The 16,056-nt window shown below is 36.3% G+C and overlaps 1 protein-coding gene, 1 long non-coding RNA gene and 4 pseudogenes across 3 annotated transcripts; 4 read left to right on the forward strand and 2 right to left on the reverse strand.

Moving 5' to 3' along the window:
• Positions 1-1,883: 1,883 nt before the first annotated feature.
• On the reverse strand, positions 1,884-3,126 carry LOC104765594 (uncharacterized). The gene has a single exon (XM_010489337.3). The coding sequence runs from the start codon at positions 3,001-3,003 to the stop codon at positions 2,065-2,067; it is 939 nt and encodes a 312-aa protein (XP_010487639.2). The 5' UTR covers positions 3,004-3,126; the 3' UTR covers positions 1,884-2,064.
• Positions 3,127-3,359: 233 nt separating this feature from the next.
• LOC104765595 (uncharacterized) lies at positions 3,360-6,053 on the forward strand. 2 transcript variants are annotated; one of them, XR_015591567.1, is made up of 4 exons: positions 3,360-4,468; positions 4,935-4,987; positions 5,657-5,768; positions 5,872-6,053. It is a non-coding gene; the product is annotated as an uncharacterized LOC104765595 (long non-coding RNA). The 2 variants fall into 2 exon arrangements; XR_763899.3 differs by having other exon boundaries at positions 5,657-6,053.
• Positions 6,054-6,413: 360 nt separating this feature from the next.
• LOC109130802 (putative F-box/kelch-repeat protein At3g17540 pseudogene) lies at positions 6,414-8,475 on the forward strand (annotated as a pseudogene).
• A 416-nt stretch (positions 8,476-8,891) lies between these two features.
• Positions 8,892-10,142, reverse strand: LOC104765597 (RNA polymerase II C-terminal domain phosphatase-like 5 pseudogene; annotated as a pseudogene).
• Positions 10,143-11,455: 1,313 nt separating this feature from the next.
• LOC104765598 (putative F-box protein At3g17560 pseudogene) lies at positions 11,456-12,676 on the forward strand (annotated as a pseudogene).
• An 817-nt stretch (positions 12,677-13,493) lies between these two features.
• Positions 13,494-15,027, forward strand: LOC104767593 (putative F-box/kelch-repeat protein At3g17570 pseudogene; annotated as a pseudogene).
• The last annotated feature ends 1,029 nt before the right edge of the window (positions 15,028-16,056 follow it).

The following is a 16,056-nucleotide window of genomic DNA, read 5'->3' on the forward strand; positions in this document are numbered from 1 at the left end:
GTTTGAGTAGAATGTCTTCGCATCTAAATTTGGTCGTCTGAGTAATCGTAAGCGGGTCCTAGCGTATTACATATGATCTCTATGCTTTAAGCTGATGATTCATGATATGACAATGAATTATGAAAAGTAATTGATCCCTTACATTATATTTCACTCAGAAAAGTAATAATTATTGTTCTGTTTTTGACAAGAAAAACTAATGATTCTCATTATTATAGCATAAATATAATAAAGCTACTGCAAGGATCTAAAATTATAGTAATTGGATTCATCGGTGCTAAGTTTGATATATCTTTCTTTAAATTAATGTCAAGTTGCTTACTGTGTAATGTTCACCTTATCCCTTTTCCAAGTTTTTATGAAAGTTTCATGTTGAATTTTGTTTTAGAGGTTTTTAAATACCATGTTGAATAGTGGAGAATATTCTTTATCTCGAGACGTTAGCGCGCTTAATTATTATATAGAAAAGGGAAACTTTGCGATAAGCAATAACGTAAATTCGTATACGATCGGATCCTAGATTCCACAACATTAGTTACACGTCAATTTAGACGGTGTTTAAATATCATATTGTGGTTAATATTTTAAAAAATTTATAGGGATTTCCCAAAAGCGACCCATTAAACAATTCCTAAGTGGATAAACGAGTCTCCTTCTCTTACCAATCTTATCCAAACTCTAATCTACATATACAGTATTTGTCTATCAATGTTTTTATACTTATAAAAAAGAGACATGACACAGACCTTTCCATTGACGAAGAGGCAAATTCTGGTTTACGTCTACCCCAACAAGGCCAAATTGGTTGCTTATTTGATATACTTAATACAAAATCTATTGGAAGAAAACTGAAGAGATACAATTTTGGATTTTCTACGGAGAAATCCAACTAAAAATCAAAAGGAAAATTACGCTCTACGTTTAAGGCTGGTACGACTAGTTTATGCTACAAATTCATGTTTCACTGTTCCATTTCAAACTTTTTATGAGAACGCATAACATCAACTTAACTAGAATAGACAGCAACAGATAAAAAAATAATAATTCAAGTACACGCAATATATGCCCTTAAAGGTGAATGTAATAATATTCTTTTGTGATACACTAATAATTAATGAGTAACATTAACAAATTCAAAACTGATGTGATGTGATCATGATATAATATGTTACGCTAAAAAATACATTTGCTTGACGCTTTATGCGAATCTCCAACCCTTGGGAACAAGAAAGAAGAAAGCAAAAAGCGTCGTATCACATTTTGACATCACCACAAAAAGTGAAACTAGAATATATTTTATTTTTCACCAAAGATGATTATAATTCCAACAATTATAAGCAAAGTGGGGACCAAAGAGTTTTGTCGAGGTTATTAATATATTTTAATATGAAAAAAGTGAACCACCTTATAAGTTTAAAAGTGAACCACCTTATGATTAAAAGAGCGTAGTGTATTGTTATTATAAGTTTGTGATGTGAGCAATCAACTTCCTCTCACCAGCCACACTACTCGACCACTGGAGTGGGGGCAAAAGCCAGAACGACCCAAAAAGCGTAGTTTAATACGATCTATACGTGTTCTGTTTTATGTTAATGCATATGGCGAGAGATTCCAATTACTAACATATTGTACTTTAAATTCAATTAATAAATGGCAACTCAGGGCTTAAGGTTAATTGGCTAATCGGTAAATTAAGTTGGATCCTCTTCTCCATATCACGAAACGACATAAAATCACAGCTTACAAACGTCGTTTGGAAAAATTATTGTATTCTTATTAAATAACGGCGTCTTTTTTGGGCTTTTTCTGCTTATAAGGTTCTAAGGATTGGGCCTCTCAAACTTACTAACGGATCCGAGTAGACTATTCACACATGGACTAAATTATTCATAAGGTGCGATATGTGTATATATCCCAAGAGATCAACATATACACTACGAAACCAAAAAAAAAAAACATGAAAAGATTAGACCATGATTACATATAAAAAGATCATGAACAAGAAAACAACATCAACATCTCAACACTGTTCAACATATCGACGATTATTTTTCCTCTATTTTTTTAAAGCTCCGCTTCATCGTCGGCCAAGCTCTCTTTGAAACGTTTTGACTTGTGTGACACGGTGTCTTTAGCTTCCTCTGATTTACGCGCAGCTGAGTCGTAACTCTGGGACGCCTTATCTTTTGCAGATTCCAAAGTCTCATCGGCTTTTGATTTCGCAGTCTCGTAGCTTCCCTTACTTTTCTCCTTCGCACTCTTGCTATCTCTCTCTGCTTTCTCCTTCAACTTCTCCGTTTTCTCCTTAGCCGCCTTCGTCATATCGCTCGCCTTCTCTTTCGTTGCCTCAACCGTTTCCTCCAACTTCTCCTCAGCATCGCCCACTTTGCGTTTGGCAGCGTCCTTAGCTTCTTTAGCCTTCTCGGAAACCGTATCTCCCAAGTTAGGGTTACTGTCTTCGTTCTTGATTCCGATTTTCTCTTTTGCCCAATCTGTCCAAGACTCATCGTTCTCATCCCCCGACAAGCTGTCTTTGACTTTCTTTGACTTGTGAGACACGTCATCTTTGACTTGACCAGCTGAGTCGTAACTCTCCGAGGCCTTGTCTTTCACTGAACCAAATCCCTCGCTAGCTTTCGATGTAGCTGTCTCGTAAGCCGAGCCCGCTTTATCCTTCGCCGCTCCAACTGCTTCCTCTGCTTTACGCTTAGCCTCGTCTTTCGCGTCCTTGACTTTTTCAGTCGCTCTCCAAGCGTCGTCTTGGACGGTGTGATGAGTTGCGTCGTCCTTGACTTTTTCACTCGCTCTCCAAGCGTCGTCTTCGACGGTGTGTTGGACGTTGTCTTCGTGTTTGAGACCGATTTTTTCCTTGGCCCAACCAGTCCATGATTCATCCTTAGCCGCTTCTTCCTCGATCGTAGCTTGGACACAAAACATCGTTGCAACAGCCATAAGTACCAAAGATACCATAACCAAACCGTACGCTTTCCTCTCTAACCCCATTCTTACTTTATCAACACTAAACGAAAACAAAATAACTTACAACGTAGCTCTCTTTTCTACTCGCAGGAATGAAGTATATGATCAGTTTACAGAATAAGATCAGTTTATTGTGCTGTGGTGTTCTCCGAGGAATGGTGCCTGTTATGTATTAGTGGAAAACGAGATAGGCTTGAGACGCGTGGCTAACCACGTGGAGAGTACCAGCGTCTTTTGGCTTCTCGATCTTGGATTCGTGTTAAGTGGTTCTTTACACGTGTTGTGTAACCAACAATTGATTTTTTGGAATAATGGTAAAATACTCTTTGCCGACTCGCGCTAATGTTTATAAAAAGAGAGATTTCAAATCACACACATACATATGTGAAATTAATGTTCTTTTAAACAAAAATATTAACTAGGTGAACTTTCCATGAATTGTATTTGTTTTTTTACTTTACAGGTGTTACATAACCAAGTATTATTGAATTTTAGGAAAATAGTAAAATATTCCTGCCGACTCGCCCAATGTTAAAAAATGAAGAAGAGACGAGAGTTTTTCTTGTTGTTGTTTTGCTCATTGTCTCGAAACTACCGTTTTCGACATCGAAAATCTCGGAAATAAAGCGTACGTGTTCTTGTTGTTGTTGTTCTTGCTCATCTTCCTCCTCATGAATATCATCTTTTCATCATCATCTATTTCCAACTAATCTCCATGTAATAAATAGCTTCATAAATCATCATGAGAGAAAGATATTGTCATTTTTGCAAATCTGCGAGTAGCGAATAATAATAATATGCATTCCAATACTATTTTTTCCTTCTTTAGCTACATCCATGTTTTTTGTGTGTTATTATGGAACCTTGGTCTTGAGAAAATAAAAAAAATGTATAGTTTCTGTAACAACCCAAATTCAGATGTGGGCTAATTTGAAAATTGCAGCCCATTAGGCCCAATTATTTTCAAAAGAACTAGAACGACTAAAGGGTTTATGGTGTGAGTGTGTGTGCACATATATCGCCGTCTTCGTGTTGGCAAGAGAGGAGAGTTGTGAACCCTAAAATCAGACCAGCAGCTTGATCTTTGAGCCTCCGAATGCTAAAGCCGTGTTGGTGTCGTTGTTTGTAAAAGGAAGTAATGGAGAGGCGATGTTACGTTGGCGACTGTCTTGGCGTGTCGTGGAGGAGATGCGTTGTTAAACAACGTTAGCCGTTCACCATCGTCGGACACCACCGGTCACCACTGTTGGTCAGTCACCCACCGTGTATCACCAGAGATTTCAGCCGCTGTCACCGGAGCAGCTATAGCCGTCGCAGAGATTGATAAGGGTAAGGAAACCCTAGATTTATTTTGTAACTTGCGGGATAAGTTTCTAATATTATCTTGATGGATTGTTGCTTTGTTGTTGTTTAATTGTTGAGTCATGAGGACGTAACCACCGTGGGCTGAACCGTCTCGTGGAGCCACCGAACAGGTCCGCCGAGAAAGGTAACGGTGAAGCCGTAGTCTCGTGTTTGTGTCGTGTAGTTTTGTTGATTAGTGAACCGACAATTAAACCAGCCTAAACCAAGAGATCCTAAGTGTAGTTTAATTCCCAGAACCGACACTTAATTATCATGAACGAAGGAATTGGTTTGTGGTGTTTGTGGTCATGGGTATTAAACGGTGGTGTCGTTTGTTAGTGTTTTAAACTTGTTTATCGTTTAAACTCAGTATATGGTTGTGGCCTTGTGGGGAGTTGGGGTTATTGAACCGGAAGAGAAACGTGGTCACATGAACTGATTTGTGGTGTTGGGTGTTATTACGTCCTTGCATGGTGTAATTAAATAATTAATTAGAATTGGTTTAGTTAACTATTAAATCATTCTAATTAATTTGATTGGAGGAATAGCAGGTCAGTTTATCAAGACTTAAAAGTTGGTTTAATGGATTGTTGTTATCTAAACTGTTGCAGATCAAGATTGTTGTTACGTGTTCTAAACTGTGGATTTGACCCGTTTGGTTAAGGTGAGGGTGGTATTTGCGGATAATAGTAACCTCTTTTTTTATGTACTCTTCGATAGTTGCTGAGTATAGACTCAAGAATTGTTTGTTGATTGAAAGTGTTTGTGTGAATTTGTGTGCATGGTAAAATAGCTTGTTAGTAACATGATATATGTGAAGCACCTTAGTTACATAATTTGATGTTATGAATTAACTTATATATATTATATTATAAATATAATTATGAATATAAATGAGAATGAGAATGAGAAAGGGAAAGATACTTGAGGATGTTGGACTGTAATGGACCGATGGGTTCATTACAGGTCATAAATCGCTGACGAGCAGGGAAGAATCGAGCTATTGGCCGTGGTCTTCTAAGAAAGGGGTTTGGGAGCCAGAAAAAGTGTTGATGGCCAAACCTATAAATAAAATAAAACTTCTTAAGTAATGTAAAGAAACATAAATGTTTGAATGTGGTAGTTACCACAAAAGTGCATAAAATAAGATGAAAGTTATTAAGGAGAAATAAGATGTTTGTTTGTTTGTTTGATTAATAGATATTCTAAATCTATACTAAGTAATGATTGTTGATTATATTTGGAACGTTATTACTGTATGGCCAGTGGACAGAGTTTGATCTCCTTACTGAGTAAACTTGTTTACTCACCCTTTTTTTTTCTTTTTTTCCAGGTTAGTAAATATCAAGAGTTGTATCTTGAAGTTTGTTTGCTGGTGAATTTTAAAGAAAAAAATATTTTTGGCCAGACCGGATAGATTACATGTTGTTCCGTCTTTTGCAACGGTACAGGTTTTACAGTTTTCCCTTAGCTTTTTTTTTGGGAAGTTAGTAATTTCAAGCGTTAGAAAGTAAACCAACAAGAAAACGGAAAAAAAATTTCAAGCAGGATCGTAATCGTCTCAAAGATGTCACGGGAACCTTAGAGAATAGAGAGTGTCTCTTCTAGCACATCCAGTGGAAGGTTGGTATTTGCAAAAAGCACTCTGATAAAACTGAAAGACAGTACTACGATGTCATGTTGATTAACAACATTGAAGAAAAGAAAACAGAGAATGTGTTTGATCGTTATCCCATTCACCTAATTAGAGACTAGACTACTATATCCATAAGTAACTTCTAAGTTTCTTTCACCACCATTTAAGAACTACTGTACGGTTGCTAATACCAAATAGAATAAAGGGCTGAAAAGAAGAACATATGATGGATTTCTCAATTTGCATTTCAAGAGGTGTGGAGAGTGATTTGCAGGATAAAAGATTCAATGTCAAATCATAATTTTACCATAGCAAATGTCACCAAACGTTTTGTTTGATCTATGTTCAGTGAGTGGTTTTCTAAATGGGCGTTTAAAACCCATGGGCTTTTTCATAACAAAACTAGTGAGCTTGAGTGAGATGGTTTCCGAAGCTACGAGAACGAAGATGGTGATTCCCCCATCTTCCACACGATTTGGAATCGGAGATACTATCTAGGGTTCCGGCGAAGTCTCTAGCGAAATGGAACTCTACTTGCAAACGATGGTACGCTTTGTTGAGAGATCCGAGATTCGTCAAGAAGAATTGTGGTATAGCAGCCGCCGCAAGGGACATGATCGTACGGGGTTAACTCGATTCGCGTCGATCTCCGTGGGATTCACGAAGGCGTTGATCCAACTATCGAGGTTTCAGGTAAACTCAGCTTGCTAAAGAACTCGAAACAGGTCAAATTATCTCAGATCTTTCACTGCGACGGTTTGATTTTTATGCTTCACTAAGAGAGACACTCGCCTCGTTGTTTGGAAACCCTTGTACTGGTCAAACACGGTGGATTAAACGCAGAACTCGTTTCAAGAGTGACGATATCTTTGCTATTGGATACGAAAACAGCAACTCTTGTCCCCGTAGCTACAAAAATCTTGAGGTTTTGGTATGAGAACAAGAACCACGGCGAGGACCAGGAGCTCCTCCTCCTCCTCCGGGTTGCTGAGATTGAGATATATGATTTTAGCTCTGATTCATGGAGGGTTCTTGATGATGGCATAATGAATAATCATACATGGGGGCTTATGTTGTGGTGGCGTGTCTGTGAAAGGAAACACTTACTGGGTTGCTGCTAGGCATGTCAATTAAGGCCGAAACCCACGGGGTAATCCGGCCCAGCCCTGAAAAATAGCGGACTCGGACTTAAATATATATATATGTCCAAAAAAAATCGGCTTTTTTGAGTTCAGTCCGTTTGGATTATAGGGTTTTTTGGACTTAGCCGATCGGGCTCGGACCAGCCCGAAAAGCTCTTTAAAAAATATATTTGTACTTTTTTGTTAATATTTTTGTTTGATTGCAATATTTGATTAATAATTTATTGTAATTAAAGTTTTAAACTCTAATTCTAGTTTTTATATTTACTTAAAAACTATACTTAATATTTTAAAAATTTTTATCTATGATATTTTATATGAATTATATATTAGTTTATTTGGTTAAAGTATCGAAATTTTGTTTAGTTTTAAATTTTTTACATTAAATTAAGTTGGTTGTAATGAATATATAAGAGTTATTAAATTTTTGATTGATTTGTTTTATAGTGCATCTTCAAACACTGTTTTGTAAGACTTATAAGTTTGAATTTTTGATTGGTAAGATAAGTCCGAAAAAGTCCGAAAAGTCCTGTTAGGGCCGGGCTCAGACTTTGAAATATAGGTTCGGAAATATTTCGGATCCTGTCGGACCGAACTCAAATATATGCGGGTTTTATAAGTTTCGGACCGGACCAAGCTGAGCCAGCCCGATTGACACCCCTAGTTGTTGCAGATATCATCGAACGTGGTTTTTTCTTGCTCAGTTTTGATTTCACAACAGAGACTTTTGGGAGTCTTCCTCTTCCCTATCAGAGTGACAATCCTGAAGATACAGCCGCAATCTCTGTCGTTGGTGAAGATAAAATCGCGGTGCTTCATCAGAGCCTCCTCGCTTTCTTGATTGAGGTGAAACATTTGGGTGACAAACAAGATTGGTGAGGCCAAAGACATTTCCTGGAGCGAGACAGTGGCTTATGAAAGATTTCTTTTACCGTTTGTGACGGTTGTGATGAGTTTTTTGTTGGACGAGGAGAACAAGGCAGCAATCTGTTGTACTAGATTTGGAGCAAGGACCAGAATCTACATTGTTGGAGAGGATAAACATAAAGAAGTTTATAAAGATATTACACAGAGTTCTGATATGGATTGGCCATTTCTCCTCAGTTATGTTCCAAGTTTGGTTAACAGTCAGAAAACTACACCCAAAAGGCAAAAGAAAAGGAAATCAAGGGAGGTTTGTTAGTTAAATGAACTACTTAGTTTCTTTCTAGTTTTGACGATGTGCTTCTGAGCTAAGAGTAGTCAAATATTCAAGGGGTTATCTAGTTATCTTTTACTCGTATACATTGTTCTTCTTATAGCCAGTTTCACATCTTCGAGAGATTATCATCAGAATCTTATATAATGAAACCATTTAACCAAAACTGTACATAGAAATGTTGATCTCCCTGTCCTGGAGAGTAGCTCTCAGCCTCTTGTTCTTAAAGGTTTCGGCATTGTCTCTACAAACAGAAAACATATATGTTCATGCTGTTTCGTAAGTAAAACAGACCAACGATACATTGAAGACTATAATGGTACTATATGTCAAATCGGAAACTGAAATTTTAAAGGTTTTGTGTTACTACTAAATAAAAGCAGCCTTCCGTGAAATCCAAATAGAAAACAGACTTTATTATTCTTTTAATTTCCGATGGAATCCACACAATGGTTTAAGATTGTATGCTTTTTAGGTGTAAACACAACATTGTTCATATATTAGAGAAACCAAATATTAGAGAAACCAAACATCAATAGATGAAACATTACAAATCGTACCCTGTTTCTTACACTGAACATAAAAAAAATGAAGTTACTACATAATGAATCTCATTTAAAAAGACATAAACAGTAGTAATCTCACGTCCAGGGACTCTTAAACACTTCCTCAACTCTGGAGAATCCACTTTGCCCAATCCAGCTTCGTTTTTACTCTCGTCTCTCTTCTCCTCTGAGTAAGACTTTTACTCTCGTTGGCCATTAACTCTGATTTAGTTGTGCATGCTAATCTCCACTAAGTTACTCTTGTGATGGATCCAAACATAAACCAAATCAAGCGTCTTTTGTGAGAAGTTTGAAATCTATTTCTTGAAGCAGAAACCTCACGTCTTGTGACTCTAAGTCTTCCTTGACTCTGAAGAATCCACAGTGAACTTCCTTGAGTATATTCAGAACTTTAGCCAATTCACCATCGCTACTACTCTCGTCTGTCTTCTCCGCCGTATAAGAAATTGGCTCTTCTGGGCCATCGACGACTCTGAAATAGTGGTACTCATTAATCTCCACTAGGTTACTCTGGTGATGGGTCCAAACATCACGCGTATCATCCACAATGACCACTCCACGCTCCTCAGCTAAAACCAGATCAAGCGTCTTCGCATACGGACTCTCGTCTCTTGTTATCACTCTATCCCCAAAATAGATTCTCTTGGGATCAATCGCCTTCAACACGGATTTGGCGTATACTCGATTACCCATTGTGTAAACATACATTGTGAACATCTTGTTGGCTTCCTTCAAAAACTCGTGAACAAAAGGCCGTAGCTTTGTCAAGAATCCGGTGTCCACCCTCCATAGATCTTCCCTTGAACACGCTTCTTCGAGTAGATACTTATCTGTTTCGGAGAGAAGTGAAGCCCTAATAGAGTCGAGAAGCGTGTAGTCCAAGTCAAGGACAAGGTGAAGCTTCTTCTCGTTGACAAGATGATATTGCGTTGTAAAACGCTTCGTGAACACGGCTGCTTCGTGGCTGAGCTGCAAACCTTTGATGAGATAATTGAATGCTCGGCCTTGTCGTTTGTTCACCGTCGATTTACAGGCGATGCAGACTCCGTAACGAACGTACCAGTGATCGCAACTACGAGATGACGACGGTGACGGGGACGACTCGTTGATCGACGGTGCGACTTCCATGTAATCACTTTCAACTACAAACATGCTTTCTTCGATTGATTTGGTATAGTCCTTCTCCTTCCTTTAGTAAAAAAAGAAAAAAGAAAACCCTTGATTTGAAAATATATTAGCACTGATCAGAGATTTTGGGAGCAAAACTAAAGAGGAGAATATAGTTTTGAGGATAAATACCAAACTCGTTTTGAAGTTATCGAAAATTTTAATCGGCCAGATTCTAAATACTAATTATTTTACAGTATTATAGTTTTTTTTTATGTATATTACCATTGTATTACTATTTTATATTGTTTGTTGTATTTGCATCATTATTTTGTGAAATATTTAAAAGTATTAATTATCAAGCCACCAATGTTAAACATTAAAACACATAACTTTTCTTCATAGATTAAGTAATTTATATTGATTTTTTAAATCCAAATCGCAACATATACAGAAAAATATACATATTTATTTATTATATGTATTATATGATAATTCAAAACAATTTGTAAATGAAATAAAAAAAAGATGATAGGAGAATCAAAATTTAAAATCTTAACCAAATCTTCTAGTATAGTTAATAATAATTTGAATACTTATATATAAAATCTTACTATTTAAAATTCTGATTGGTTTACAATTTTTTAAAATTAATTAATAATTTCGTCCATAGTTAATTTGAGAGAGAAACTATCTTTCTAAAAATTAATAATTATTTAACAGGTTTTATTAGTCTAATATTAAAATTATATTTTTACTTTTACTGAAAAATTAAACACTTGTCTTAAGATAAGACTAATGTAGTTTCATATTTTGTACTTCTCAATTAATATAGTAGGATAAATAAAAACAATTAACTATTAATCTAATATTCTACATTTTTAATAATGTAAAGGGAAAATTGGATATAAATTACACTTTTTCTGATTTGTCCATCTATCTAAAATCTACACATTTGATCCATCAACATGTGACTAAGCTTAATCAGATTATATATGACACGTTTTAACAATTTAAAAAACTTAATCAAGTTATAAAAAGGTAAACGAGCAAAATAATTATTACTTATTTTACGAGACAACTAACCATAAACTAAAAAGGAAAATTTACAACAGTGTACAGAAAAGAAAAAGAAAAAAGTAAAGAGGGATATGCAGGATTTCACTTTCTGAAATTTAACGACATAATGGTAATAATTATTGCATTAACAAAAGAAGGCAAGAAATATTTATTGCTAGATATTTTATATATATAATTTTTTTTATTAATAAGAATAAATTCTTTAAATTTTTAATGTGTTTACATTAAAAGAATTTATTCTTACGTTAAAAGAATTTTTAATGTGTTTACGAATTCATCTTTAACAAAGAAAAAGTGTTTACGAATTCATCTATGAAAAGGAGACAAAAAAAAATAAAAAAAGTGGATATACGTTAAGGATTACTTAAAACCCTAACTAAGTTACCGTCGCCTATATGCAAAGATGAGGTCAGAAATCAAAACAAAGTTAATCTTCGATCTTCCACAGGATGTGATACAAGAGATATTCTCTAAGGTTCCTGTCACATGTCTACGAAGATTACGATCTACTTGCAAAAGATTGCACGCTTTACTCAAAGATCGAGGATTCATCAAAAAATATTATGACACAAGGCAGTACCATGCTCTTATGCTATTGAATTTTAAGGTTTATTCGATGAGCTACAATCTCCATGGAGTTAGCATGGACGTCGTTCCGGAAGGTGAACTTAGCCTAATCGACCCCTATCGTAATAATACAAACGCAGATATATCTCAAGTCTTTCACTGTGATGGTTTATTGCTATGCACCACCAGAGAAAATAGATTAGTGGTTTGGAATCCGTTTACGGGGCAAAAGAGATGGCTCCAACAGCAAAATCGTGGCAGGATAGACGATAACTATATTCTTGGATACGACAACAGCTATTTGTGCCATAGCTACAAAATCTTGAGGGTTCCGGATATTTATTACCAAAAATTGGAAACTAGCCAAAATTCACGGAGGAATCTTGATGTCACTCCCAAAGGTGACCTAGAATTGAAGGTCGATGGTATTAGCTCTAATTCAAGGAGGAGATATCTTGGTGTTACTACTCCCCGAAAAGACTTAGAGCTGAAGTTAAATGATTTTAGCTCTAATTCATGGAAGAATCTTGATGTCATCACTCCCAAAGGTTGCTTAAAATCTTATGGCGTGTCATTGAAGGGAAATGCTTATTGGGTGTACTTGTCTAAGCAAAGAGGAGTCAACGACTACTCTCTACTTAGTTTTGATTTTGCAACAGAGTGTTTCCAACATTTGTGTGTTCCCTTTCATCAAGAAGCAGATTGTTTTGATACCACGATTCTCTCGGTTGGTAAAGGAGAACATCTTTCGTTGTTATATCAGAGCTGCGAGACGCTAATGGTGGAGATATGGATAACCAATAAGATTGAGACCACGTTTGTGTCATGGAGAAAGTTCTTAAAAGTGGATATATATACGCAGCTCCCTATGTTTTCGTGTCGAATGAGTTTCTTCATTGAAGAGGAGATGAAAGTTGCCGTGTGTTGCGACAGAAATAACAAGGTATACATTGTTAGAGAAGATGAATATAAAGTATCTTCCGGTTTTAATTTTTTAGAATTTGAAGGCGTAAGATGTTGCCTCACTCTCTTTGGTTACGTTCCAAGATTGGTTTAATTATATCCGACAATGTAATTTTTCTTTTGTTTCCTTTGTCATCATGTCATGTCCTTCCGCTGATGTGAGATGATCAGTTTTTTTAATCTTATCAATTGAAATCTCCAATGCAACGAATTTTTATTTTTTGTTGGACCGGTAAAAATATTTTAGGCCCAAACGAAGCGGGTGGGTGAAACCCTTGGAATCGTTTAGAGTGTTTGCTGATACGGACACTTGCATATCAAAATTACCCCTCAACCTTGGACCTTTGATCTCTTCATTGCTTCGCTTTGTTTCCCCGATTGATTCACCGGAGAAGACACTGATTCTCACATTTTCTCTGTCGGATCCTTACGCTTCTTCGTTTGTGTAAGCTCTTTCCTCTAACTAAGTGTTCCTCGTTTTAATAATTTTTTTTTCGGTTTTCGATTCCTTCTTCTTCGATTGTTCTAAACTTTCATGTTCCATCATCGTCTTCTAGGGTTTACTTGCTGATCTTTTTCATCATCATACAGAAAAGTTATTGTAATCTATTTCTAGATTCTGTAAACTCTAATTAATCTCCGAGGTAACCTTATCTGGAATCTGTCTTGGACATTATATATAGTTTTGAACTTCATATCTGTTTTCTCCAAGTTGTTAGTTTTCTTCCTTGTCGTTTTTTTTTAAGTTATGAGTCATGTTCTAGCAGCTCTTTATCTCATGTTTATTTCCTTAACCTTTGCATGAAATGTCCTTAATTTTTTCTATAAGTGGACAAGCATAGAGGTTTACTTAAAGCCCTCATTAATATCTAACCTACTTTTGCTTGCTTTCTATGTAAACTCAGGCCACAAGACAAAACAAACAATGATGTTTTCGGATCTTCCACGGGATTTACAAGCAGAAATACTCTCAAGGGTTCCGGCCAGATCTCTACAAAAATTGAAACCTACTTGCAAGCGGTGGTACACTTTGTTCAAAGATCCTGGATTCCTCAAGAAGAACTTGGGTAGAGCGGAAAGAGGGTTGCTTATGCTCATGAATTCCTCCAGGGTTTGTTCAATTAGTATCAATCTCCCTGGCATCCACAACAGCGTTGATCCGTCCTTTGACGTAACAGGTGTACTTGTCAGTAAGAATGATCCAGAAGATGTCAAGATATCTGATATCTTTCAGTGCAACGGTTTATTATTGTGCACCACTACTGACAGGAGACTCGTGGTTTGGAACCCTTATACTGGTCAGACCAGGTGGATCCCAAACAGATCCAGCAACGCACTGTTCCATAAGTTTGTTTTAGGATACGAGCAGGATTCTTGCAGTTACAAGGTCTTGAGGTATAAGTCATATGATTCGTTAGGCCCGTTAGGTGCGGAGTTTGAAATCTATGAGTTTAACTCTGATTCATGGTGTAGTTTTTATGACGTCTCTCCTAATTGTTCCTTCGAATCTAAGGGCGTGTCGTTGAAAGGGAATACTTACTGGATTGCTTCAGATACAGAAGGTCCCTTCGGTACATTCGGACTCAGGTTTGATTTCACAACAAAAAAATTTGGACGTTTCTCTCTTCCTTTTCAGAGTGATGATGCTGGTGGTGTTGTGGATAGTATGATTCTATCAGTTGTTAGGGAAGAGAAGCTTGCTTTGTTATATGAGAGGTTTGAATATTTTACAAAGGATCCTTCGGAGATGAAGATATGGGTGACCAATACTAAAATCGAGGAGGCCAAAGACTTGTCGTGGAGCGATTTCTTGGTAGTGGATTTTCCTAAATTGATGGTAACAAGGATGACAAATGCGAGGAGTTTCTTGGTGGATGAGGAGAAAAAAATGGTCGTGTTTTGTGATACAGACAGCGATGTTCAATACAGGACAAGAGTTTACTTTGTCGGAGAGAATGTGTACCAAGAAGTTTATAAAGAGACTACTACAGGTGAATCATTTTGCTATTGGCCACGTCTCGTCAGCCCGGATTCGAATTGATATATCATGGTTTTTAGGTGTTTTTAGTCATGATATAAGTCTTATTTATAGAATTATTTTGGTATTTTTAGACTCTTTTGAGTTTTTATAGGATTTAACATGGATGAGAGCATAATGAAGCTAAATAGGAAGATTTAGAGCATAATCAAGCATTGAGGCTGAGCTACAAAGTTGGAAGACCAGTTCAAGAGTAAGCATCGACCGATGCAAGTGATAGTGTCGATCGATGCAAAGCCACAAGAAGAATCAGAAGTTTTCCCACAAGTTTTGAAGATTTACAAAGCTGCCCCAAAATTTTCTATATTTGCATCATTAGTCCATGGACGTATTTTAGGAATATAAATAGAATTTTTATGGTCATTGTTTAGACCTACCTAAGTTATTTTCTAAGCTTTATTTTTCCTGCAACTTTTTGAGAGAAATCCCTGAGAGATTTTAGAGAGCTTTTGGAGAGAAGAATCAAGACTCCTTCCAGAGAAGATTCAGAACTTCTTTTCTTCTTCCTTTAATCTCTTAATGCTATCTATTTTATTCATGATTTGTGTTCTTGCAGTTATGTCTAAGTAGCTCATGATTAAATTTGAGCATATCAAATTTTGGCGTCGTTGCCGGGGACTCTTTTTATTCACCATTAGATTAAAGTCTTTGATTTTGTCTAGATTTTTATTTTTCTGTTTTACTCATACGCTTTTGTTTCTTTTCTCTTGTGTGTTTCAGGTATATGCCTAAGCCCAACACCAGGAAAAATCAAATAGGTCCTACCTTGAATCTTACAAACCAAGAGTTAGGAAGACTAGAGCGTGACAACAAGAAAGCAGCCAAATCAACAAAGATGGTCAACCCAATCATATTGAGCAATGTTCTAAAATATGGCCTAGGCGGCCGTATATACAGTGACAATACGGTATACGGTGACCCACTGTACCGTTTCTAGGCTAAGCGTTTAACAAATACGGGTTAGTTGAATACGGTTGTTTATCCAGCGTATATACGGACGACTATACAGTTAGCGTATATACGGTAAGTTTTTTTTTACCTTCAATCAAGCTATAGACCTATAAATTGATAAAACCCTAAGCTTTGTTATCGTTTTCTACTGCCGTGACACTTAGGTTGTTTCTCAAACTTCATTCTATATACAGAGAGTCTTCAGATTTTCTTTACTCTCCTTCTCTTGTTTTGATTATATGTTTTTTTTTTGGCTTTATCATCTATTGTTGTTGTCTTGTTGATTAGAAAACTATAATTCTTAATATCGTAAAACTATGTTTGAGTTTGAGTTTTGATATCGTAAAACAAAGTTTTGATATCGTAAAACTCTGTTTTGAAATCGTAAAACAGAGTTTTGATATCGTAAAACTCTGTTTTGGTATCGTAAAATAGAGTTTTGAAATCGTAAAACTCTGTTTTGGAATCTCACTTCATATTTGTCT

Source organism: Camelina sativa, chromosome 19, assembly GCF_030686135.1.
Source record: "Camelina sativa cultivar CO46 ecotype springtype chromosome 19, ASM3068613v1".
Classification (NCBI taxonomy): domain Eukaryota; kingdom Viridiplantae; phylum Streptophyta; class Magnoliopsida; order Brassicales; family Brassicaceae; genus Camelina; species Camelina sativa.

Coding starts and splice junctions, on each gene's coding strand:
- LOC104765594 (XM_010489337.3), bottom strand. CDS start 3,003: ATGGGGTTAGAGAGGAAAGCGTACGGTTTGGTTATGGTATCTTTGGTA.